Genomic DNA, 27,621 nt, shown 5'->3' on the forward strand with positions numbered 1-27,621 from the left:
GAAAAGAGGCGATCTCTCAATAGGTGGTTGATAGCGGTTTGGGAAACCACCAAGTCAATCAATCAAGGTCACTCTAACCAGAGTGTGCTGTATCCTGGGCGGGGGCACAGGGGGAGAGGGAGGTGTGCATGGACAAAAACAGACCAAGTTGCAGACATGAGTTATGTCTAGAACTCTCCTCCAGTAGAGAGAGTGCTCTGTACTATCAGGTTCTGCTTGGTTGCAGACGTATATCAAACTGGCTATCAGAGCCAGGTGCCTTTGACAATTAAGGTCACCCAGCCAGCCTGGCTGTTATGCCATGATTCCCAAGGCAGCCTCCTGATAATCATGTGGTTCTGCACTTCCCTGCAGAGAGAGAATCCACTGATTGAACTACCTAAATAAGGATTCTGATCCAATTACCAGTTCTATTTCTCAGTGTAAATGAATTACTTATCACACCAGACCTGAACTGTGGTCACCTCAGCCCCTGGGGTGACCTGTTAGGGCGGCCTTCACGCTTCCTTTACATCTTGGGAATAGAAAACTCGGCACTGTGCAAGAGCTTAAACTAGAAGTTGGGTGACCAGGTCTGGTTGAGGCTTTGTGCCCTCTAGACTTCAGTTTCCCCATCAATACAAGGAACGTGTGGACATAACTGATAAATTACACAGTTTCACGTTCTAACATTCCAGTATCCCGGGAGAGCTAGGTCCTGTGCAGAACGCTGCCAGGCCAAACTCCCAGGTCCTCTGAGCGGAACTCTTGCTGTTTTGGGGGACACGATGGGTTTGAGGCCACCTCGGCCACGCTTGCGAAGCCTCTGGGATACGTGTTTCCAGCAGGAGGGAAGGGAGGGCGAGGAAAGAAAAACGAGGACGCGAATTCTATCCAGACAACTAGAATCCTGAGATAAGGCCAAGAAGCCTCCACAGCTACGTGGACTGGGAGGAACTGCAAGGTGCCACTCAAGAGCTGAAAGCCTGCTAAATGGCTACTCACCAAAGGGAGGGGCGGGGCCGAATCTGGAAGAGCCAATCATAAACAAGAAATCCAGTTTTGTAGTGAGGTAGCCGAGTTCTGACTGGGGTGACCACCGAGAGAAGGCGGGGCAGGATTGCAGAAAGACCATCCGAAACCCGATCTCGGAATTTCTGTTCGCAGCCTCTTAGGCAGGCCGGGGACGGGGCTGAAATAGCCCAGGTCGGCCTGGACGGGCCTCGCCTTCCAAGAGTCTGCGCTGATTGGCGGCGGTGGGATCTCGAGGAGCCAATCAGAAGTCAGGACTCTCGGTCCCGGACGACGGGCGGACCCAGGAGCTGTGAGTCAGGCGAGACCTCCGATGTAGAGCGCAGGACTGCGGCTAGAGTCCCTGGCTGCTGGAGAGCGGGAGTCACCTCAGGACCTCGGGTCGTTGCGGGTGAGCTGGGTGGGGAAAGCAGAGACGAACCCCAGAACCCTCTGGGAGGCTGGCCCAGAGAGCAGGGAGGCTTGCTGCAAGTCGGGCCAGGAGTCATGAGCCTCGGGCTTCTCCCGTCCTTGATCCACGTCAGACTCGCTGCGTAGGTGATGCGCAAGTCACCTTCCTCCCTGGATCGCACCTGTAACCCAGAAGGGCTGGGTTGAGATCCCAGAATTGGGGCGAGGGACCCGAGAAGCCATCTGGTCCAACCCTGCCAGACCTGTGTGGAGACCCTGACAGAGGGGAGGTACGGCGCCTGGCACTCACGGCCAGGTGTCTGGTGGGAACAATTTCTAGGGCTCGACTGGACCTCACTAACGTAATAACGCTCTGAACTTGTGCGTCCTCCTCCTCCCTTATTTTCCTGACTCTTCTGCAGCCCGCTCGCCCACCACTCTTTCCCTCTCACCCAGAAGGAAGACACTCACAGCACCCGTTGTTGTTGTCTGAAAGACTACAAATTCTAGTTTCCCTGCCTGTTTCCTGATCCCCTTTGAGGGTAAACGGCCCCATAAGCCTATTGAGTAAAGGCAACCCTCCTTTCGTTAGTTCCTCTGATATTTAATAAGACTCTGGGCTAGAGTCTGGGCTGGGGATACAGAGATTTACTGGGTATAATCCTTGCTCTCCAACCTTGGAAGGACATAGAAAGAATTGCAGGTCAAGAAGGGCAATTTGGAAGACATGCTAAGGTAGAATTTACTAGACTTGGTAACACTTTGAGAGTGAGGGAGGGGAATCAAGAATGACTCCTGTTTCTTTTCTGGCATACTTTACACAAAGTGCAGAGTTTAAGGTCCAGCTCCCCTGGTTGTAGGACAAAGGTTTCGAGATTCTGGCATAAGCCCTGGAGTTGGAAAACATTTGCTTGCTGAGTGCTTTCTCAGAAGCCAAGTGAAACACTGTTGGCAGGAAATACAGATCAACTACCTACAGGATTTGAGGTCCCTTCTTTGCCCCCTTCACCCATACAAAAGACATTTGGTTAAGACTGACATCTCCTAACATATTTCTCTGTATTTACTTACTTACAGCAGCTGACGTGATCTGTGTCATTAGTTCCATAATTTGGAGTCTTTGTAGACAGAGAAAAAAAGGCAAATTTAAGCTCAAAAAGAAAGAACTTTAGAAAGAGAATGTTAGCACTAGAAGGGATTTTTAGGGATGACCTAGTCCAACTCCCTTTTAGAGGAGATGTGAATAGTCCAAAATTTCAGAGGCTAGGTATAAAATATGTTTTATTTCTCCCAGCAGAGCAACTCTTTTCTTCATTTAAAAAAAAATTGTGGTAAAATACACTTAACCAGCACAACTTTTTCTTACACCAGGCTGTCTTTTGATGGCTAGAGCTGCCAACATTGCTTTACATTGCTTTAGAAAACAAGGGCGCTTCATGTAGAGGCTTAACAAACCCCATTCAAGAATGTTATAGAAACATTTTCTAGACTGGAAGGCAGATTGGCCTTCACTAACTGCCTCTAAGGGTCCTTCCAACTTTAAGTATTTATAATTCATATCAAATTCAGAATTATCCTGACAACTTTAATGCTTTAGGATTTGAAAAATTACTCCAGGATTTCATCTTGAATTTAAAGCTTTAGTTCATATTACATTCTGAATATGGGCCTTACACCTGTTTATAAATCTCCAGAAGGAATGTTAAAATCCCATGTGAAGTCTTAAGCCCATATACAATGTGACGGGATATATTGGTTCCCAGAAGTTTCAGGTGCAAAGATGGTTTCAAACCCCATTTAGACTTTGTCACATGTCTTTAGTAAACAAAATCTGAACGACTTAATTTGCTTCTGAAAGCAAATGCACTGGTCAGAAAGCAGACATGAGAAGCAATTGGCAAGAATGCAATAACTATAACAGGTGGTGGAAACCTACAGTGGCACAAGGGGCTATGCAAGTTTAGAGGCAGGAGGAATCACTTAGGTTAGGAGGATCAGGCAAGGAGGGATGGGGAGGGGACTGGCATTTGGGGTTTATACTCTTATCACTTGAGTCATCAGGCTATAGTCTTGGGGCTGAGTCAGGGAGGGGGTCATATAGGAGAGCCCTAGTGTACCTCCCTGAATTTTATCCCTTTCCCTTCACTGGAATAAGTTGGACTTTGGCTGTCATAGATCTGAAGTGATTAGACATTAACAGGCATATGCTCTGATTTGGGGAGCTGTGAGAAAGTCCTAAGACCCACCCCACCACCTGTCCTAGCCAGTCTCTCACAAAGCCTTTTTTTTTTTAAGGTAAAATTTATATACAGTGACATTCACAGATCTTACTCTGACCTAAGTTTTAAGCTAAGTTTTGACAAATGTTTACACCCATGTAACCAAAGCCTAGTCAAGATACAGAACATTTGCCTCCCAGAAAGTTGTTCCCTCATGCCACCTTCTTGCCAGAAGCAACAGCTGTTCTGATTTCTATCAACAAGAGCTGTTTATGAGATTCTTTTTATATAACATTACATCCTTTGAACAGCAATCTAAATTGCACCCTAAAATGCAACCCATCCCCAAGATGTTATTAATTATTTACAATTTACTATGAAGGAAAGATTGGAATAAAACTATTTTGGGAAAAGGGGGAAGCGAGATTGCAAGGATCTTAAATATTTGGGTCCTAAAGGATATTCAGAAGCCTTACATTGCCTTCTATATATATATGTGCTCAGAAAATATGCCAAGTATGTGCAGCAGAGGGTGGCATTATCAAGGGGAAGAAAACAGTCTCCCCCATCCTATATATCCAACTCATATTTACTAACTCAATTCAAATCCATCTTCTCAAGAATATCCTTAGGCTGTAGTAATTTCTGTCTCCCCTGAATTTCTACCACAGTTTTTGTAGATATTAATTTCATAGGTCATAAACTCAGAAGCACCTTTACTTTTTGTAAGCAACCTTAATTTTTATTTTAAGCCCCTATTCTGCTTAACAGTAGAAATTTTATTCTTTACAATTTAAGGTAAACTCAGTCACTTCAGTGATAATTCAGTCATTTCAGGTTTATACTCAATTCAGTGTTTTCTTTGGCATTCTATCAGTTTATCACTTACTGCCTTATAACTTGTTTTGAACAGCTTTTATGTTTTTTTATTATTTGGGATATCTGTGACTCTGAGTTGACTTTTCAGAGCCCTCTAAGTGCATTTCCTGTCTCCCACAGCACTTCACGTGATGCTTTGCACATCAGTACACCCTTCAAAGTATGTGCAATAAGCTAGATGATGACCTTTATAATTTAACACAGAAAAGTAAGATCACTGTATTTGAATTTATATTTTAAACCAAAACTGATGGTAATGTACTCCAAAGTACATAATTATGGATTAGGAGTCTAGAGCGCTGAGTTCTCACTGTAACTTTATATATAACTTTGGGCAAGACACTTAACCTCTCAGGACCTAACTTCCCCCTTTAAATGAAGTTCATGGTACTGGGAGGGGTGGAGGAATTGGTGATACCAAGGTGCTTTCCTGGTCTTCATTCTGTCCCTGGAAACATACCTTTTGCTTGCGAGGTGAGTTTAGAAATCATTTATGGTACAGGAATTTTTATTCACTGCTTTTTTATCTCATACACTCATTTGATTTTTTTAACTTTATGAGTGAAAATTCATAATCAAGAGAAGTACAGAATCAGTACTGGGAAACATTATTGGTCTGTCTTAAGAAAAATATTTTAAATAAGTATATTCATTATATGTCCCCTTTCTAGTTTATTTGTTTGGGGTTTTTTTTTCCTTAGAAATAATGTCAACTGGAGATGGTCAGCAATCACAGGCTCTTACCAAACCCACTTTCAGTGAGGTACAAGCCTCTGCATTAGTGGAATCGGTATTTGGATTAAAAGTTTCCAAGATCCAGCCACTTCCTAGCTATGATGACCAAAACTTTCATGTATGCATTTCAAGAACCAAAGACACTACAGATGGCCCAAACGAGTATGTCCTCAAAATAAGCAACAGCGAGTCAAGCAAAACTCCAGACCTGATTGAAGTGCAGAGTCACATCATCATATTTCTGAGAGCGGCTGGATTTCCAACGGCCTCCGTGTGTCGTACTAAAGGAGACAACATAACCTCTCTCATGTCAGTAGGTACGAGACTACCACTGGTCGTCACCTGTCCATGTGCATTACTGCATTTTGGCTACAAGTAGAAATATCAAGAACAGGTACGTCATTCCAAGTGTAGACAGGGTCACTTTTTCAGCAGTTGGGAGAAGCCACAGCATCACCCAAGTAGAGACTGGGGCTGTGATTCAGAAGTGGTTAGAGCCTGGGTCTGGTGTAACTCTTCTGCCTGGGAAGGATCTGATGGATGAACAACTAAGGAGACATGTGGAAACTAAGGGAACTTTTATTTTTAATTAGGAAAATAATTAAATATTTTTATTCATCAGATCAGCTGTATATTTCAGTGCTGTGATCTTGTAGAAAGAACACAGAATCAGGAATTTTAGATCCCAGCTCTGTAATTACTGTACATGTGACCTTGGGTGCACAACTTAAATTCTTAAGGAACCCTCATCTGTGAAACTTGGTTCCTCTCAATTCTAAATGCTAAGATGTATCTTTTTTTTTTTTAAGGTGTATCTAATAGAGTTCTCCAAGCAGCAGTTTGTCCCTAAAGAAGCCTGTGATTCTGAAACACTCATTTCTTTATCATACCTTCCTCGATTTTAAATTTATAAAAAATGTTTTTTAGGCCTTCACTTACCAGAGCTGGTGATTTATGTTTAGAGCTAAGGCCAGCAGACTTGGGGCCACAGTTATGTTAGTATGTAAATGGCTGGTCCCAATGTTCTAATGTCTGTCTGTTGTACCTGCTTGCTTGATCCATTCGGCCCTGCTTCACAGAATCCTGCTGACTTGTCCTAGGTTAGCGTGTTTTTTCTCTTGTTCTGTATTATTCTTTGCAATAGTAATTGGAAAGGCAGAATAGCTTCTACTCTTTTTTTTTTTTCCAAGAATAATTGACAGGATATATACTTCCATCCATCTAGATAGCGGCTCTGAAATCAAAAGCTACTTGGTGAGGCTGCTGACTTATCTCCCAGGAAGACCTATAGCTGAGATTCCCATCAGCCCCCAGCTATTATATGAAATTGGAAGGGTAGCTGCCAAATTGGATAAAACACTGGAGGTAAGATTTGAGGTTTTATTTTGCTTATAAGAATTTTTTATTTGTTGGTTTTGATTTATTTTATTTTAAATACACCTAGGGTCAGACTCTCTTTTTATATGGCGCCTCTTAACATGTGTTAGGAAGGAAATAGTGTAGTAGATGCATACATTTTATGACAGTAAAAGATTTCTTTCTGCCCAGGTCTGTACTTTACTAGTGTATTAGCAAGATTACCTACATCTTTAGAAATCCATGGTATTCTTTATGCTGCTCACTGAAAACAGTCTGCATTCACAAATTAAATCCTGAAGTTTTCATCCAGATAAGACGTAGCCAGACCTCTATATGAAGCAATAGCTGTGTTACAAATGGATTGAAATGACTTGTGTTAAGGATGTTGTGGTCCTATAGAAATGGTACCTTGTTTGACAAATATTTTTCCAGACCTACCGAAACATCTTCATTTAATCAACAAATGTTCACTAAGTACCTCTTCTATGGCAGGCACTGCGGGAAAGGTAAAGACTCTCCTGTCCTAGAGGAGTGTGCTCCAGGGGGACAGATAGACACTTTCTTGAAAAAGCAAACCACAGTTTATATGAGTAAAACACTTCCAATTACTCACTAAATCCTAGCCAGTCTACCTCTCAAATGTCTCTACAGTCCATCTTCTTCTTTCCATTCCTGCCTTGACTATCCCTCCCTGCATTCAGGTGTTTTTCTCCTTCAATGTATTCTTTATACCAGTTCAGAGTTACTTTTTAAAATTACAGATCTGACTATGTCAGTTCTATAGTTAAAACCTTTCAGTGGCCTCTCACTGACTTCAAAGTAAAGGCCAAGGTCCTCCACGTTCCTTTCAGACAAGGCACTGTGTGGCCTCATCCCTGCCTCTCCCCTGCTCAGTCTCATTGTCCATGTCTCCCCTTTCATGCTTCTCTTACCACCAGAATAGAACTTTCCGTCATTCCCTGAATGTGCCTTTCTGTTTCATGCATCTGCGCCTTTGCATATGCCATCTTCTCAACCAGTAATACCTTTTCCCCTGCTCTGCAAAATTCCTACTTATCCTTCAACACACAGCTCAGGCACCACCTCCTCTGTGAAATCTTCCCTGGACCCTTCTTTCTCTTCCCAGGCTGTACGAAGAGGATCACTTCCTTCTCTTTGCTTCATCGGAACTTGTACATCTTGTCAACCCATATGATTCTGTGGGTTGACTGGCCTCTCTGCTCTTCTTGGTGTTAATTGGGGTCACTCATGCAGCTATATTCAGCTGGGAGTTCAGCTGCAGTGCTTCAGATCCTCTCCATGTGTCCTCTTCTCTTCACCTGGTGTCTCATCCTCCAGGATGGCCTTGAACATCCTTACAACACAGCTGCTGGCTTCCAAGAGAGAGTGCCAAGAGGACAAGCCCCAGTGTACAAATGCTTATCAAGCCTCTGCTTGAATCATGCTAGCTCATATTCCATTGGCCAAAACAAGTGACATGTCTAATCCCAAAGTCAACCGGGAGAAGCTGCACAAGGGCATGCACACCAGGAGGCATTGTTCATAGGGAGCCATGAGGGTAACAGTCTATCATGTATGATGTTGTAATTTTGTTGCTTGTGCTTCCTGTTACATATGCTACATAAGAAGAAATGACCTTCTTAAGAAATTGGTCTACATCTTAATTACTCGTCTTTTATCCTTCATGTCTAGCAATGTCAAACACATAGTAGGTATTCAAGGAGGGCTTCATAAAAAAAAATTTTTAACTAAAAAAAAACTTTTGAGCTAGTTCTTAAAAGTTTCAAATCCATCAGTCAGTCAGAGAAAAGGAGGAAGGGTGCTCAGTGAAAGGAAAGAGCATGAAAAACTCATGGCAGTACAATGACTATGTTCTAGAACCTCTGAATAATTCACTGTGGCTGGAGTATAGGGGTTAAACCTGAGAGAGACAGGGGATAAAGTTGGAAACATAAGGTGGAGTCAGATTATAAAATATGTTATCATATATGACACTAAGGAGTTTGAATTTTGTCTTATTTGCTTGCTCAGCAGGGAGACTTGGAGGGTTTTTAAACAGGAAAAAGAAATTCTAATTTATAGCCCTCTGAGGGCCAATATGATAGGTAGATTGGCAGAAAGCCAGAATGGAGGCAGGGAATGCATCTAGGAAGCTAATGCAGTAATCAGGAAAAAGCTGATTGAGGGCTTGAACCAAGAAAAGGTTCAAGATATATTTAAGAGACAGAGCCAACCAAATTTGGTGACTGATTTAATGTTAAGGGTGTGAGAGAGGAAAGGACTGAGCAGGACATAGACTGTAGCCTGGGTCTGCTGGGACACAACTCCATTCTAAAGTAGGCAGGGCTCTCCTCTGGTAGCAATCAAGTGGTTGCCTCCACAGCCTGGAACAAAGGACCAGAGGGAGGGGAAGGGGGAAAATATCAGAGATGGGGTCTAGAAAGTGTTGAGATCTGTGGAAGCTGAGGCTTCCTGCCGTACAGGAAAGCAGATCAGCCTCTACGCATTTCACATGTGCTCCATTAGTACCCGGTGGGATCAGCCTGCCTGCTCCCACTCCCTGATTCTGTCCACAATTTTTTTTCCTATCTGGTTGGTGCTTTAGAGAAAAGAGTAAGGTAGAGCCTTAAGGAGAGTTAAGTGAGAGATGAGACAGGGCTGAGAACACTTTAACAATAAGCTTTAGGAGATTTTTTAAATTCTCTCTACCTTCATAGACTTGATATTTATAGTCTTCTGGGAACGAGGGAAAAATTCTTTGCTACTTTATAGTAGAAGTGTATTTCTTGTAGGCAGCATATACATGACTCTTGCTTTTTTATCCAATCTGATAATCTGTGACCTCCAGTTGGGATGTTTAGACCATTTACATTTAATATGATTTTTTATATGGTTAGGTTTAAGCCTATCATCTTGTTATTTGTTTTCTATTTGTCACATCTATTCTTTATTCTCGAATTTGCTTTTTTTTCTGCCTTCTTTTGGTCCGTGTATTTTTTGTGATTTCATTTAATCTCCTTTGTTGGCTTATAGCTATAACTCTGTTTATTTTAGTGGTTACTTTAGGGTTTATAGAATACATCTTTAACATCACAGTCTATCTTCAAGTTATATCACTTCATGTATGGTATATGCACCTGACATAGTATACTTCTGTTTCTTCCTTCCTGTCCTTATTCTATTGTTGTCATACCTTTTACTTATACATTGTTATTATTTTTGTTTAAACTTTCAATTATCTTCTAAAGAGATTTAATTAGGAAAAAATGATATATTTGCCTATATGGTTACCTTTTCCAGTGCTCTTCATACTTTTTGTAGATCCGTATTATTTCCTTCTACCTAAAGGACTTCCTTTAATATTTCTTGCAGTGTGGGGCTGCTGGTAATGAATTTTTTCAGCTTTCTTATGTCTTTGTTTCACCTTCATTTTTGAAAGATATTTTCATTGGACATAAACTTCTAGGTTGACTGTCTTTTCCAACGTGCTTTAAACACATTGCACTACTTTCTTCTCCTGCATTGTTTCTGACAAGAAATCTGCTGTCAGATGGTTCCTCTAAATGTAATATGTCCTCTGTGTGGGTGTGTGTGTCCTTAAGATTTTCTCTATCTCTACTTTTGAGCAATTTGATCATGATGTGTCTTGGTATAGTTTTGGTCATGTTTCTTGTGCTTGGTGTTCATTGAGCTTCCTTGAGTGGATGCAGTTGAAGCAGTTTGGTGCTTTTGTGTCTTGCTTTCAATACTTGCTGGGTGGGACCAGGGCTGGGTTTAGTCTAGGGACAATTATTTCCCGCTATTAATGCAAGACCCTTCTGAGTTCTCTACCCAATGTCCCATGAACTATGAGTATGATTGGTGGGAACAGGCGCTATTTCTGACCCTGTGTATCCAAGTACTATTCCCTCTAATCCTTTCAGGTGGTTCTTTCCCCAGCATTGAGTAGCTTCCTCATACTCATACACTGATCTGCCAGATTCTCAAAGGGAACATTCTGCCGATCTCTAGAGTGCTCTCTCTCTCTCTGTAGCAAACTGTTTTCTGGTCATCTATCCTGCAAACTCTAGCAGCTTTGGTCTTCCTAGATGCTCTGCCTCCTCAACTCAGAGAGTTCCCTGGGCTCTGCCTGGGTCTTCCCTCCCTGCACTTCCACCTCTATCAAGGCCAAAATCCGAAACAAACTCACCTCGTTTGTTCTCCATCTCTCAGGGATCCCTGTCCTTCATTGCCTGATGTCTAGTAACTTTAAAACTATTGTTTTATATATTTTGTCCAGTGTTGTAACTATTTCAACCAGGAGGGTAAACCCTGTTACTCCCTCTTGGCCAGAAACTGAAATCTATATTACACTCAAAATATTTAGTATTTATTTACCTTTTTATCCCCAAATAGAAATAACTCTCTTTTCTGATTAAAAGCCCTTTCAGTGACTCATTAAAGAAAGTCAGATAAACATACAAAAAAATTTTAAGTTAATAGTAATCCCATCACCCCAAAATGAGTCACTAAACTATACATTCTGTGAGTCTGAGACCACACTATCCCATAGTTAGTGCTCAGTAAATGTTTGTCAACTGAAAGACTTTTCTCTATGTTGACAATAATTACCATTTCACCTTGCACTCTATTTGTTTATTCAATAGATATTTACTGAGGGTTTGGTTAGTAAATGTTTAAGCATTTCTGTCATAATAGTTTTCAATTAATTTGGGGCAAATCCATTTGTGGACATCCATTAAAAACATCAATTTCTGAACATTAATATAATTTGGATTGAGGTAGGCTCTCCTAATTAAGTGTACATTTAGGAAATTTTCTTCATATATTACTTTTATTTAGAAAGACCTTTGAACGGATTGGAAGGCTCAGGAAAGTCTCTCTACCATCCTCAGAATCCAATCTACAAAATGAGCTGTTGAGATGAGTGTCTGTTACAGAAGACTTCTTTATTACTGATCTTTCCTTCTACACTACCTGTGGCCTTTATTAATATGCCCATTGCCATTGAGGTTTCAACTTTTGCTGCTAAATTCTGAAATGGAAAATACAGTTCTCAGGGGGAGATAGCACCACATTATTGCTGACAGTGAGTTCTGCTGTGTAGTTAACCATCTGCCGCTCTGCTGTGCAACTTATCTTAAGTTGTCTCGCAGGGGACAGGGGAGTTATAGAGGAAACCAAGAGAAGCATTCCTCACTAGGTATTATAATGCATTTTATCATGCTTTATTCCCATTGTTCATCCCCTCACCTAACCTCCCCCCATGCCTTTGCAGGTGGTAAGTTTTTAATTTCTGTATAAGCACTAGGAACCACGGAGTCTGCACAAGATACCACACAGGTGCAGAATTTTAATCCCAGGGGTGTGGCAGAGGCTGTGACTGCTCTGCTGGGGATGTGGCTGGGCCATTGAAGCTTCCAGTGGCTGGGCAGGCCTGGGGGACCCAGAGTACAAGGAGCCCAGAGTCCAACGCAGTTCTGGTTGTTGCCAGAATTGAGTGTTCACAAGTGAAGGGACCAACTGATCTGTACTGGAATTTGGTTGCTGCTTGGTTCACAAATGGGCTGGAGGTCAATCTTAGGAGATTCATTTAAGTATAAGAAAGAAGAAAATATAGGGTGGGCTTATGAGTATGAGTGTGGTCAGAGCTTCATAGCAGAGAAAACAAGGTGCTTGAGAAATGGGAATTGCTGTGAGAGGTAGAGTGAGGAAGCTGAAAAGAGGTAGGCTTAGATAGGCTAATAAAGGGTAATGATTAACGTATCAGAAACTCAGGTTGGTGTGCTAAGGAGCCAAAGGATGGAAAGGCCAGAGAAGCCAGGCACATAAGCTGCAAGGTTCACATTCAATAAACATTTATTTAGAACCTATTATGTATGAAATCTTTATTTCATGTCTTAGTTTATCAACAGATGACTATGAGGTTGGTATTTTTTAAATTTTATTTTTTTGAAGTATAGTTGATTTACAATGTTGTATTAATTTCTGCTGTATAATAAAGTGATTCAGTTATACTTGTGTATATATATATATTCTTTTTCATATTCTTTTCCATTATGGTTTATTACAGGATATTGAATATAGTTCCCTGTGCTATACAGCGGGACCTTGCTGTTTATCTGTCCTGTATATAATAGTTTGCATCTGCTAATCCCAAACTCCCAGTCCTTCCCTCCCCCACCCCCCCTTCGCTTGACAACCACAAGTCTGTCCTCTCTATCTGTGAGTCTGTTAATGTTTCATAGATAAGTTCACTTGTGTCATATTTTAGATTCACATGTAAGTAATATCGTATGGTATTTGTCTTTCTCTTTCTGACTTACTTCACTTAATATGATAATATCTAGGTCCATTCATGTTGCTGCAAATGGCATTATTTCATTCTTTTTATGGCTGAGTAATATTCCATTGTATACATGTATCACATCTTCTTTATCCATTCATCTGTTGATGGACATTTAAGTTACTTCCTAGGTTGGCTTTAGGTTGCATTTAGGTTGGCTATTGTAAATAGTGCTGCTATGAACAAAGGGGTGTATGTATCTTTTCAAATTATAGTTTTGTCTGGGTATATGACCCGGAGTGGGATTGCTAGATCATATGGCAACTCTAGTTTTTTGAGGAACCTCCATGCTGTTTTCCATAGTGGCTACACCAATTTACATTCCCTGTGAGGTTTGTATTGATACCTGATCTTACTGTTAAGGAAACTAAGATCTGAGATATTAAGTGATAAAGCCAGTTGAAACCCAGATCTGTCTGATTCCAAGTCCAGATCCCAAGTATTCTTCCCACTACTCCATACCAGAGTGGGATGCACGGGGTAACAGTGCTACCATTTTAGAAACTGACTCGGAGCCTTCCCTGAATGGACAGTTGCTCCATTGCAAACCCAACAAGAGTGTTATATTTTTCCTTCTTTAAAAATAAAAGTAATATATGCACATGGTAAAAATATCAGTACTGAAGCAGTACTGAAAGGTGTAAAATGAACCATTTTTCTCTCTACCATCATTTTCATTGTTAGTTCCTTTCCAGTCCTACTCCCCAGAAGTCACAACTCCTAACTATTTTCAGTGCTTTCTATGCAGAGTATTTTTGTGATCCACAGTGACATTTAACACAGCAGATGGTCAGGAGATTCAAAACCATGTCATGTGAGGAACAACTGAAGGAACTAGAAAGGTTTACTCTACAGAAGAGACTGAGGGGCAGAAGTGCTGTCTTCAGATATCAGGAGGACAGTCATGTGGGAGAGAACTAATCCTGTTCCCGTGGCCCCAGAGGTCACAGTTGGAACCCATTGCATAGACACTATGGGAGAGGCAGATTTTAGCTCTGCAAAAGAGAGAACACAGAGCCATCTCAATAAGGGTAAAAAGTACCTCCTGCAGGAAGTATTCAAACAGAGGCTACATGACCACTTAGCAAGGACATGATAATGGTAACAGGAGCATCAGGGGGAGGTTTTCAAACTCCAGGTCATGAGAGTGGGTGTTAAAATCAATTTAGAGGAACATTTTTAAAGAAATAGAATAAAGTGAAAAATCTCAGAATACAGCACATGTAAGGGTGTAAGTATTGTTAACAGAAACATTTTTCCCCTAGGTGTGTGTTACCTGTATACCAGGTTGCAATGTAAAACATATTTCTTACTGCAAGTCATGGTCAAAAAAATTTGAAAGCCACTCCACTGGGTGGACACCAAGACCCCTTCAGGCACTCACTGTGTGAAAGAGGTCTGGACTGGAGTCTGCAGACCCGGGTCCTTCCTCAGCCCCATAGTGGCAACTCATCATCCTTCTCTGAACTTCTCTTCATTTGTGCAATGATGGTCAAAGTCATTTAGAACTTTAGATAGAGTGGTCAACATCTAAAGGCCTTTCCAATTCTAGAATTTTCTATGCTAAAAACATTCATTTATTCAACAGATATTGCTTGAGCAGTGCCTTCTATGTGCCAGGCACTGTTCTAGATGTGGGGATACAGTAGTGAACAAAACAGGCCCAAAACAAGCTCCTGACCCTCATGGAGCTTACGTTCTAGCAAGGATAGCAAGGTAAGTAAGGGAATCATGGTGACTGTTAGACAGCATTTTGTGCCAAGTGCTTACAAAGAAAAAATAAGCAGAGAGGAGGGATATGAAATATTGGAGAGAGGGCTGAAATTTTAGATGGAGTGGTCAAGGAGTCCTCCCCCAGAAGTTGATGTTTGAGTAAAGACCTGGTAGAAACGAGGGCATTAGCCATACGGATTCCTGGGGTCCCCAGGAGGAGGAAACAGCAAACGTAAAAGGGTGGGAACGTGCCTGGCACGTTCCTTGAACAGCAGGGAGGCCAGTGTCAGTGTGGTTAGAGGAGAGTGAAAAAAAGTTGTTGAAGATGAAGTCAGAGAGGGAGCAGGGGGCCCAGTGCAGAGTTCTTTAGAGCTGCCTCCATTCCTTTGGTAGGCTGCAGATAGTGACACCTGTCTTTGCCCAGTTGTGAGGATCGGGGAAGATGGGAATGTGTTCTCAAAACTATGAGATCCTCTAGAAATATGATGTTATTACCACTTTGTGGATTAAGGTAAATGGAGCAAGTCAGTGACCATGAGAGAATGCCAGCTCTTTCCCTAAGGCACACCCAGCCCACCCTTTGGAGGGTGCGGACCTCTCCATAGTGGTTGTGCTGTTAAGAGTCTAAGAGGTTCTTTGCTTTTGATTTAGAAATTCCATCACCCAAAGTTAAGTAGTCTTCATCGGGAGAACTTCATCTGGAATCTGAAAAATGTTCCTCTTTTGGAGAAATACCTGTATGCCTTGGGCCAGAATCGGAATCGAGAGATGGTTGAACAGGTTGTTCAGCTGTTCAAGGATGAAGTAATGACCAAATTAAGTCATTTTCGAGAATGTGAGTATTCCCCCATTCAAATCAGTATTTTTCTTGATTTTTAAATTGTCAAATTTCAAACCATCAGCAAAGTATGGAGGTACAACTTAGCTTTATCAAATCTTAAAACTTTGTCAGATTTGCTCCTGTTGCTTTTAAAGAATAATACTTTCACTTCCCTTAAAATTGCTACATTTGAAGCCCCCTCTAAACTTTACATGATTCTACCTCTCCTCTCCCTACTAAATTTGCATACATGTTTAATATTACTACATATGTAGTAATTCATAAATTATATTTATGAATTCATAAATTATATGTATTCATAAATTACCTACAGTAGTATTTTGCATGCTTTCAAACTTTAGATAAATGGCATCACACTGTATATTATCATTCTACAACCTGCTTTTTTATTCAACATTGTTTTTCAGATTGATCCATTTAATATGTGTAGTTCTAGTTCATTTAGTTGGTTAGCTTTAAACTGCTGAATAATATTCCATTGTGTGTGTGTGTGTGTGTGTGTGTGTGTGTGTTCCATAATTTATTTTAATGTAATATTTTTGGGTCTATCCTCTTGTTAATGGAATTTTAGTTGGTTCCTTTTTTTTTTCTGTATAAATGATGCTGCAATGAGCATGCTAGGGCATAACTCCTTATGCACATGCACAACAATTTTTTTTTTTTTAAACTTTTTGGGTTTATTTATTTATTTATTTATTTATGGCTGTGTTGGGTCTTCGTTTCTGTGCGAGGGCTTTCTCTAGTTGCGGCAAGTGGGGGCCACTCTTCATCATGGTGCGCGGGCCTCTCACTGTTGCGGCCTCTCTTGTTGCAGAGCACAGGCTCCAGACGTGCAGGCTCAGTAATTGTGGCTCACGGGCCTAGTTGCTCCGTGGCATGTGGGATCTTCCCAGACCAGGGCTCGAACCCGTGTCCCCTGCATTGGCAGGCAGATTCTCAACCACTGCGCCACCAGGGAAGCCCAACAATTTCTTTAGTGTGTAACAAACCTTCTGACCCAGAATGAAGTACTGGTCAAAAGGCAAGGAACTGAGGAGGCATTTCTAGCAAAGCCAAGGATAGTCTTTGCACATCCTTTTTGTCCTCTGCTTTCTGTAATAGTCAGCTTAGGCTGCCATTAAAAAAACACAAACGACTGGGTGGCTTAAACAACAGAAATGTGTTTCTCATAGCTCTGGAGACTAGATGTCTGAGATCAGGGTGCCAGCACGGTCAGGTTCTAGTAAGGACTCTCTTCTCTCTGTGTCCTCCTCACATGGTGGAGAGAGAGCCAGCAAGCTCTCCAGTATCTCTTCTCATGAAGATACTAATCCCATCATGAAGGCTCCACCCTCAGGACCTCCCCTAAACCTAATTATTTCCCAAAGGCCTCATCTCCCAATACCATTGCACTGAGGGTTAGGGCTTCAACATATGATTTGCAGGAAACTCGTTGTGGGGGTGTGAGCGGGCACAGTTCAATCCAATAGCACTTACTTTGTGTAAACACAATATGGTTAAAAAAAAAAAAAAAAAGGAGTTGATTTTTTTCCCCCTCAAACCTGTTTCCCCCTCCCAGTCATCTTCATCCTGTTAAAATAGTACCCACCATTCGCTTAGTTTATCTGACCAAAAACTTACAAGTCATCAGCTTGACTTTGTTCTTTCTCCCACACTTCACATCCAGTCAAATTCTATCAGTTCTAACTTCAAAGAATACCCTACTTCTAACCCTGTTCCCCACATTTACTACCACCACTTGGTCCAAAATACCATCATTTCTCAAATGGATTATTGCTGTAGCCTCCTAACTGGTCTCCCTGTCCCATCTGCCTCCCTGCAGTATATATTCACTTGTGTCTTCCCTTTTTTTTTTTTTTCTTAATATTACTTCTGTAAGATTATCCACGTTGTTGCATGTGGCTATAGCTTATTTTAACTTTTATTACTGTAGAGTATGCGATTCATAAATATACCACACTTTAGCTATTCTACTCTTCAAAGATATTTGAGTTCTTTCCAGTTTTGGTCTGTTAAGAACAGTGCTCTGTGAATATTCTTGTGTCTCTTGGTATACATGTTCATGAGTTCTTTGGGTATATGACTTCATGAGCTCAGGGGTAGGATTGCTAAGTCATAGTTCATGTCCATTTTCAGCTTCAGAGATAATGCCAAACAAGGTGGCATTATTAATGCCAAGGTGGTTGTATGACTTTGTACCACTACTAGCAGAGAATAAAATTTATATTCCTCTACAACCTTGGTACTATCAGACTTTAATTTTTGCCAATCTGATGTGTGTGTAATGGTTGCTTATTGTGGTTTTAATATACATTTCCCAATTATTGGCCATTTGGATATATTCTTTTGTGAAGTGCCTTTTCAAGTCTTTTGCTTGTTTTTCTCTTGGGATTTTTTTCTCATTGACTTTAGAAGTTCAAAATATTTTCTGGATACAAGCCCCTGGTTGGTTATATGTGTTACAGATATTTTGTTCCATTCTGTGGCTTGTCTTTTCACTCTCTTCATGATATGTTTTGATGAATAATCCTTAATTTATTGGTTTCAAATATATCAATCTCTTACCTCAAGGTTAGTGTTTTCTGAAAAAATTTTTCCCTACCTGTGGTCATGAGATACTACCCTATATTATCTTCCTAAAGTTTTAGTTTTTTGCCTTTCATAATAGGCCTATAATCCATCTGGAATTTATTTTTATATATGGTGTGAATTTTTCTTATGGCTGATAAATTTTCTCACCAACATTTATTGAAAAGCCATGTTTTTCCTTTTGTTTTCCAGTACTACCTCTGTTGTAAGTCAAATATGTCTTTGGACTCTATTTTACTCTATTGGTCTATTTGTCAGTCTCTGCACCCATACCACACTGTGTATCAGCTAGGCTAGGTCATGCTGCAGTAACAAATAACCCCCAAATTCTTGTGGACTGTAATAACAAAGGTTTAGTTCCAACTCAAGCTGCAGGTCTATCATGGATTGACTAGGGCTCTGTGTTTTCTCACTTTGGGATTTAGACTGATGGAACTTTCACCAACTGGAATGTTGCTATGGGGAAAGAAAATGTAGTAAATTGTACACTGGATCTTAAAGCTTCTGCCCTGAAGTGATATCATTTCTGTTCATATGTAAGTGACCAAAAAAAGCTGCACGGCTGCATACAGCTTTTGGGGAAGCAGGGAATTGCAACCCAGCATGTTCCTAGAAGGAAGATAACTGGAATATTTTTGAGCATCCCTAAAGATTACCGTAGTATCTTAATTTCTTTAACTTTTAAAGTCTTCATATCTGGTAGAACATGTCCTCCCACCTTCTTGTTCTTCTATAAGAGGGTCTTGAGTATTTTTGGTCCTTTACATTTCCATATCAATTTTGGAATCAGCATGTCATGTTTAAAGACAAATTTTGTTGAGATTTTGGCTAGATTTTGGCTAGAATTGAATCTATATACACATTTGGAGAAAATGGGTATATATATTTATATTATAAGATTGAGTAAGATAATCCGTGAACATTGGTCTACCTCTCCATTGATATAGATCAATAAAAGATATATATGATGAAATTTTTGATTATCCTTTTACTGTTGACTTCTACTGTAATTGCATTATGGTCAGAGAACATATTTTGTATCCGTGCTGTCGAGTAGAATTTTCTTCGATGGAAATGTTCTGTATTTGTGATGTCTAACACACTAGCTTTTGTGTGGCTACTGAGCACTTGAATGACTAGTGCAACTAAGGAATTGGATTTTTTTATTTTATTTAATCTTAATGAATTTAAATGGTAACTTATGGCAAGTGGCTATTATGTGGGACAGAGCAGCTCTATATGAGTTCATTACTCTGAAATTTGTTGATTTACTTTATAATGAAGCATTTGGTAATTTTTTAAAAATGTTCCCTGTGTGCTAAAAAGAATTTATTCAGTAGATGCTGGGTACAGAGTTATGTATATGTCCAGTAGGTCAAATTTGTTAATCATGTTGTTTAAGTTTTCTATACTATTGAGTTATCTTTTTGTCTGCTTGTTCTAATAATTATTAAGAAAAGTATATTTAAAATCTCCCAGTCTGATTGTGGATTGTCTATTTTTATTTGTATTTCTGTCAAATTTTGCTTTATATATTTCAAGGCAACATGCATATAAAATTTGAATTGTTGTCTTACTAGGAAATTGTATCTTTTATCAACATAAAGTAGCCTTCTTTATCTCTGCCATTGTTTTCTGCCTTAATGTCTACTCCATCTGACATTATATAGCTATCCCATCATATTTTGTTCTCTTGATTTTTTCTCTTTTCCATTTTTTCTTTTCCTTTTCCCCCTTCTTTTGAGTGAATTGTTTTTGTGCTAATTATTTTTGTCTTTTTTTTTTTCTCTCTCTCCAGCAGTTTGAAAATTATATACTCTCTATTCTTTGAATGATTACCTTAGGAATTCTAACATGCGACTTTAACTTATCAAAGTCTGATATTATTCAAGACAATACAAGGACCTTAAAATACTTTCATTCCATTTATCTCTTTCCTGACTCATATGCTGCTGTTTTAGTAAACTTTAATTCTATATTTTTACCACAAAAGACATTATTATTTTTGTTTTAGAGTCTAGTTTATTTAGATTTACTTATATGTTCCCTTTTAATCTTCCAGCACCCCAAACCTTCTGTCTGGAGTTATTTTATTCCTGCCTGAAATACAACCTTCTGAATTTCCTTTAATGCAGTTCTCTAATGGTGAACTCTCTCTGATTTTGTCTGAAAATGTTTTTTATTTTGTCTTCGTTCCTGAAGGAGGTTTTCACAGCCTATAGAATTTTAGATTTCATGGGTTTAGAATTTTAGAATTCCACTGTCTTCTAGCTTCCATTGCTGCTGAGAGGCCAGCTGTCAGTCTGTTGCTTTTGTCTTTTTCTCCTTTGGGATGCTTTTCAGATGTTTTCTTAAAATAATTTTCTGGGGGCTTCCCTGGTGGCGCAGTGGTTAAGAATCTGCCTGCCAATGCAGGGGACACGGGTTCGAGCCCTGGTCTGGGAAGATCCCACATGCCGCGGAGCAACTGAGCCCGTGAGCCACAACTACTGAGCCTGCGTGTCTGGAGCCTGTGCTCCGCAACAAGAGAGGCCGTGACAGTGAGAGGCCCGCGCACCGCGATGAAGAGTGGCCCTCGCTCGCCGCAACTGGAGAAAGCCCTCACACAGAAACGAAGACCCAACACAGCCAAAACTAAATAAATAAATAAATTTATTAAAAAATAATAATAATAATAATAATTTTCTTTCTTGATCTACTCAGGTTTCTCAAATCTGTGTGTGGACATGGTCTTTCATCGTTTATGGAAAATTCTTGCCTCTGCACCTTTCTTTCTTCTCCTTTTGAGACTCCAATTAAGCTCATGTTAGACCTTCTCACTGAATCCTCTATGTATATTACCTTCTCGTGTGTGTGTGTGTGTGTGTGTGTGTGTTAATCTTTTTCTCTGCCCGTGCTGCATTTTCAACAATTTTCTAGTTTATCGATTCTCTCTTTAGCTATGTCTAAACTCTTAAACCCAACCATTGTGTTTTTAATTTTTTCATTGTGTTTTTCAGTTTTAGAAGTTCTTCTTGATTATTTTTCTAGAGTAACTGCCTTGTGGCCAGAGAACATACTCTATATCAGCACACAGGGAAATAAGGTACCATGAGCAAGAACAAGAAACTGACTATAGACACTGAACCAAAGACTTCAGTAACTACAATGATCAGGCACAGAATATAGTCACACAGCAGCCTGGTTTGGCATTTGGTTTCAAGGCTATATTTTGTCCTTCTGCCTCTTTGGACCTGCAGTAGTCTAAACAGTGGGTTGTAGCAGATTTTGTCATCCTTTTAAGAGTTGGGAAGCCCTCATCACTGCCTCCAGCTTCATGTGGTGAGTCTGTTTCCCAACCAGCAGGTAGCATTTTAAGTTCCTTCTCCCAAAGGGGGAAAGCACACTGCTGATCTGGAACACAATAGACAAACCTGTGGCTTTATTCCTGCTCACTGCCCTGCTTGTGCTTGGCATTTCTATTCTGTTTTTAGTGTATAAATCTATCTTTGTTTTGAGGCTGGCTGTATATTTATTGTTTACTCTTTTTACTTTTATCATTGCTATGTATATTGGGGTTATCAAAGAATGAATTCACTCTGCCATCTGGATCAGAACTCTTTCTTTTCTTTTGTTAATTCTCAAATTCAACAAATTTTGTCATTTTATTCCAAGCATTAAGTTGCTGTATCATTTCTTAATAGGCCATTGGACATGTGAAGAGAAGCAACAAAATAAGAGAGGTTCTTGCATGTACAGATTGCATTAGTGAAGTAACATTTCATTGATTCTAAAACGCCATTTGACTGTACAAGATATCCAATTACTTTGTGAACCTCTAGGAAGAAAAAATATTGCCAGTGAAACTATGACATGGCATCAATTGTATGATGAACCCCAATATCAGAAGCATGTAGTTTACAGTAATATTCATTGCTTTTACAGGCCACCAACTGTGCCATATCATTTAACATGAATTACACAATACTAACTCATATAGAAGAAATCAGCATTATATTTAGAAGCTAATATTGTGGACTTTATATCATGTACTTATTATAAAGTACATGACTCACTGCTTCAGTAGGCATGGACATCCCCATCTCCTCCTAATCCTCACTCAGAGGTTTATTTATTTATTTATTAAATACATTTATTTATTTATTTATTTTTGGCTGCGTTGGGTATTTGTTGCTGCACGCAGGCTTTCTCTAGTTGCGGCGAGCAGGGGCTACTCTTCATTGCAGTGTGTGGGCTTCTCATTGCGGTGGCTTCTCTTGTTGTGGAGCATGAGCTCTAGGCATGCAGGCTTCAGTAGTTGTGGCACAGGCTCAGTAGTTGTGGCGCACGGACTTAGTTGCTCCGTGGCATGTGGGATCTTCCTGGACCAGGGCTCAAACCCGTGTCCCCTGCATTGGCAAGTGGATTCTTAACCACTGCACCACCAGGGAAGTCCCCTCACTCAGTAGTTTAAATCAGTGCTTCTCAAACTATCCATGGTAAAAGTTTGGATTTTTCTCCCAACCCACTGCAGCCTGATACATGGCCCTACTGTTCAAGATTAGTTCACGGCTCACACCACATATGACTTACCATGCACATTTGACAACACCCAAACTGGCCTACACTGTTAATGAGATAAGGCCCCTGTCATACTCTTTGATGAAAAATCACTATGAAATTATCTAAACAGTCTCAATTTCTGTTTTTATTTCATGCAGACTAATAACAGTTTGTGGGCCAGCACTAGCCACAGGCCCCCCACTTCGAGTGGTACTGACTTAAAATAACATCACCTTTTCCAGTAATCAAAAGACTGGGGACATTCGGAATTACCTTGTCATCAGAAATTTCTTTTAGAAATCCTAGGTTAAAATAAGGCACATCTGGTTCATTCCAGGACCCTTTGCTTCTTATAATAATATGAATACACACACACACACACACACACACACGTAGGTGTGTGTGTATGTGTGTGTATACAGTTATTTTCCCTTTACTTGGCTCATAGCCAAAATCAGGTGTTCACAATGACTACAGTCTCCATCTTCTGGCCTTGTATTGATGAGAAGCAAAAGCAAAAAACAACCACCAAAATTAACTGCTTTTATCCTTTTCAGAGGAAATTATTTTATTTCAAGAAAAAGAGGGATTAGCTCTTTATCTCTGACGGCTTATCAAATTATCTGAATGTCCATACCTGAGGAAGAGAAAAGGAAAGAGAATGAACTAGGGTATTGAACAACTGTTTTTACTTGGCTTGATTTTTCTCCTTTCAGGTATCAATCATGGAGATCTTAACGACCATAACATTTTAATAGAGTCCAGCAAGTCAGCCTTTGGAGATGCTGTATATCAAGTGTCTGGGATTTTAGATTTTGATGACATGAGCTATGGCTACTATGTGTTTGAAGTGGCAATCACCATCATGTACATGATGATTGAAAGCAAGACTCCTATACAAGTAGGAGGTCATGTCCTTGCAGGGTTTGAAAGTGTAGTCCCACTGACACCTGTGGAGAGGGGTGCTTTGTTTCTACTTGTATGCAGTCGTTTTTGTCAGTCACTTGTCTTAGCTGCACACTCTTGCCAGCTATACCCAGAGAACGAAGAGTATCTCATGATTACTGCAAAAACTGGGTGGAAGCACTTGCAGCAAATGTTTGACATGGGCCAGAAAGCTGTAGAAGAAATCTGGTTTGAAACTGCCAAGTCCTATGAATCTGGGATCTCCACGTGACCAGATAAAAATTCACACTAACTTGGGTAATTAAAAACCAATAGGACCAAATCTAATTCCATAAAGGGTTTCCCTGCATAGTTAAAGATGAATTGATGAAACATTGCAATGCACATGAAACCACTAAGGTCTTCTAGCAATTTCATGACCATTTTTTAAACCTAAGAAAGTACTACATGAACAAGCATGTCTTTCTATGGGTCTCACTTGCCTTGTGTATCAAATGTGTAGAGTGATATTCTGAATCAGATAATCTCTCAAGGTCTGTTGCAGCCCTGAGATCAATGATTTTTTTAAACTTTGAAAGGAATATATATGTATAGACATATTCACATATTTTAAATAAGTGGATGTAACACGCAGACCTAGTTAACATATCACCAACTCTATGAAGCCTTCTCCCATCTCTTTGTTGTCCAGAATCCCATTGTACCCTGTCTTCTGTATGGCACGTCACTTGGTATCATGGATGATGGCTGTGTAGTCATCTAGCCTAAGAGCTATTTGAGGGCAAAAACTATGTAAAACTTTTTTTGTCTTTCATCCCTTCTTACACCCGGTATAGTGCCTTTCCCATGGTCTTTAAAAATATTTACAAAATTAATGTATCCTAGAAGAAAGGCTGGAGAAAATAAGGCACACATAATGCCTTAGGAGGAAACACAGATGGTATTCATAAGAGAAACCTTTAACTTGTTTGAGAGAGCAGTTGAAACTGTAACTCCACAGATAGATGCCAGAACTCACTGGAACTGCAAGGAAGCAAATAACACACCCAGGCAAGGCCACTGACTCCTGAAGTACTGAAATAGTTTTCACATCGATACTAAGAAAGACCCTAAGCGGATATTTTTAAATTCTCTACAATTTATGTTTCTTTTCGTATGAATATGTAATATTGAAGAACATAGCTCACATGTACTTGACTTTAATCATACCACTGTATTTCCTTCACTGATTTCTCTTCATGTCCCCCTTAGTATGATATAGTAAATAGCTGTTTACTTCTTGTCATTTTAACCCTCCATTCTCTACAGATGACTCAAGTCTAGAACCCTGGCCATTCAAACACCTTCTCAGTAGTTATCTCTTTCAATATAAATGAGAACACATTGATTCTGTATCTCTCCATCTAATGACCTACCTATAGAGCTATCTATACTCCCCAAACTAGGTCTCTCTCTGAATTTTCTTGTATCATTCTTATATTCACCTTTAACTTCTCTGCACCTCAATTTCCTTATCTGTAAAGGTGAAGTAGTACCTATCTTATAGTGCCTGTGGTACCTCATAGAGTTAGTTGTGAGGATTTCTTAGAAATTAATGCAAAGTTCTTAGCACAGGGCTTGGCACATAGAAAAGACTTAATAAATACTTACTAAATGAATGAACCAGGTTACCCAAACCCAAAATATTGGAGAAGTTTTCTTTTTGCCTCTCTCATATCCAATCAGTGATCTGATTCTTAGGAATCAGAATTTTAGATCAGTAAACGATGATCAAATCCCTGTCCTTCCTGCCTTACTGTTTAACAATATATAATAAAAACAAATATTTATTGAGCACTAAGTATTTAAAAGAAAACTCTCTCTATTCTCACAACACTTCTGACGCTAAACATGTGGAGTTTTCCTTCGCATTAAACAATCCTGACACTAACTGTTTGGAGCTAGAGCAGACCCCCAGGTTAAGGGCTCAGTCCCACAAAACTGCCTCCACTTCAGATGCCAGCCTCAAGTCCTAGGTTGTACTTCTGACCAACTGGCTGTAAGTTGGGGGTTCCCATGACCCCCTCCTCAGGTTCTATAATTTGCAAGTACAGCCCAAAGAACTCGGGGAAATGCTTACTTATGTTTATTAGTTTATTTTAAGGGTATGATAATAAATGAACAGACAGAGGAAGAAATACGTAAGGTGAGATCCAGAAGGGTCCTGAGCACAGAAGCTTCTGTCTCTGTGGAGTTGGGGGTGCACCATGCTCCTGGCATGTAGATCTGCTCACCAAGCCAGAAGCTCTTCAACCTCTTTGGTTAGGGCTTTTATGCTGGCTTCGGTTAATCAGATCATTGACCCCTGGTTGATCAAATCATCTCCCCTCCCCAGAAGGTGGGGGGTGAGACTGAAGTTCCAGCCCTCTAGTCACTTGGTTGGTTCCTCTAATAATCAGCCCCCATCCTCCAAGACTCACTTCATTAGCATAAATTCATATGTAGCTGAAAGGGTCTTATTATGAATAAAAAAGACGCTCCTCTCTCCCCTACTGCTCAAGAAATTACAGGAGTTTTAGAAGCTTTGTGCCAGAACCGGGGACAAAGACCAAACATATATTTCATATTATATCACAGGACTTTACATGCATTATCTCATTTAATCTCCACAAAAAAACCTGTGAGAAAAGTACTGTTATGATTTTTTAATAGATCTTTATTGGAGTATAATTGCTTCACAATACTGTGTTAGTTTCTGTTGTACACCAAAGTGAATCATATGTCCCCATATCCCCTCCCTCTTGAGCCTCCCTCCCATCCTCCCTATCCCACCCTTCTAGGTCATCGCAAAGCACCAAGCTGATCTCCCTGTGCTATGCTGCTGCTTCCCACTAGCTAACTATTTTACATTTGGTAGTGTATATATGGGACTTAAGTAAACTTAAAAGCTTCTGCACAGCAAAGGAAACCATAAACAAGCCAAAAAGACAACCCTCAGAATGGGAGAAAATATTTGTGAATGAAACAACAGACAAAGGATTAATCTCCAAAATATACAAACAGCTCACGGAGCTCAATATCAAAAAAACAAAAAATCCAATTAAAAAATGGGCGGAAGGCCTAAATAGACATTTCGCCAAGGAAGACATACAGATGGCCAAGAGGCACGTGAAAAGATGCTCAACGTCACTAATTATCAGAGAAATGCAAATCAAAACTACAATGAGGTTATCACCTCACACCAGTGAGAATGACCATTATCAAAAAATCTAGAAACAATAAATGCTGGAAAGGGTGTGGTGAAAAGGGATCCCTCCTGCACTGTTGGTGGGAGTGTAAATAGTACTGTTGTGATTAATCCCCATTTTCAGATAAGGAAATAGATGCTTAAAAAGTTGAAGCAATTTGCTCCAAGAGAGCCAGGGACCCATACCACTTCCTCCTCTCCTCCTTTCTCCCCTCCCCTCCTCTCCTCCCTATGGGCTCACATACACACCTGTGTTAGGAGGATCAAATGAGATCATTCACAGGAAATCACTTATGCTTCTCAAATTTAAGGGGTTGTGATTTTTATCTGGCTTGACCATTCAGGAAACTGGGGACTAGAAAAATGAACTAAAACTTGCATTTCACTCCCAGACCAGTGTTCATTTTCTTATACCATGAAACTCTACAGATTTCCTGCTTGCTTGCTCCTCCTGCTAACATGGATTCTCTTCCACTGAATTATCTTAATGCAAATATTGCTGACCAACTCTTTAGATATTTGAATATGGGCTGCCTTGCATTGATATTTTACTATTTGGTGTTTGCCCTAGCTTATCTCCAATCAATCAGGTCAATGTAGTTTATAAACTCTTTGGTGGCATAAATTGAATAATATTTATTTCATTATCTTCAGAACCTAGCTTGGTGCCAGGCCCCTAGCACAGCCTTAATAGAGAACCGTCTGATGAACTGTTAGAATGAACGCACGCCTACAAGTGCTGGTCTTTGGTTCTTTCCACCAATGAGGAGGAAAACCAGTTCTAGATTTGGGAATCAATACCATACCTCCAGCAAAGACTCTACTCTTGCAAGTATCTTTTTCTGTCCGGGTTTTTATCCCCTCT

The 27,621-nt window shown here is 40.1% G+C and overlaps 1 protein-coding gene across 2 annotated transcripts; it reads left to right on the top strand.

Moving 5' to 3' along the window:
* Window positions 1-1,021: 1,021 nt before the first annotated feature.
* Window positions 1,022-26,107, top strand: HYKK (hydroxylysine kinase). Of its 2 annotated transcripts, none has more exons than XM_036844043.1 (5): window positions 1,022-1,402; window positions 5,201-5,551; window positions 6,460-6,599; window positions 15,304-15,487; window positions 18,508-19,831. In XM_036844043.1, the coding sequence occupies exons 2-5, from the start codon at window positions 5,206-5,208 to the stop codon at window positions 18,510-18,512; spliced, it is 675 nt and encodes a 224-aa protein (XP_036699938.1). In that variant the 5' UTR covers window positions 1,022-1,402; window positions 5,201-5,205; the 3' UTR covers window positions 18,513-19,831. The 2 variants fall into 2 exon arrangements, with proteins under 2 accessions (XP_036699938.1, XP_036699937.1); XM_036844042.1 differs by lacking the exon at window positions 18,508-19,831 and adding an exon at window positions 23,341-26,107 and having other exon boundaries at window positions 1,023-1,402.
* Window positions 26,108-27,621: the final 1,514 nt, after the last annotated feature.

Source organism: Balaenoptera musculus, chromosome 2 (assembly GCF_009873245.2).
Source record: "Balaenoptera musculus isolate JJ_BM4_2016_0621 chromosome 2, mBalMus1.pri.v3, whole genome shotgun sequence".
NCBI classification, from domain to species: Eukaryota; Metazoa; Chordata; class Mammalia; order Artiodactyla; family Balaenopteridae; genus Balaenoptera; species Balaenoptera musculus.

What these genes read in the sequence shown, in the direction of transcription:
- HYKK (XM_036844042.1), top strand. Translation starts at nt 5,206, where the DNA reads ATGTCAACTGGAGATGGTCAGCAATCACAGGCTCTTACCAAACCCACT. An exon ending in AACCTCTCTCATGTCAGTAG is followed by an intron (nt 5,552 to 6,459) that starts GTACGAGACTAC and finishes CCATCCATCTAG; the next exon opens with ATAGCGGCTCTGAAATCAAA. An exon ending in AATTGGATAAAACACTGGAG is followed by an intron (nt 6,600 to 15,303) that starts GTAAGATTTGAG and finishes CTTTTGATTTAG; the next exon opens with AAATTCCATCACCCAAAGTT.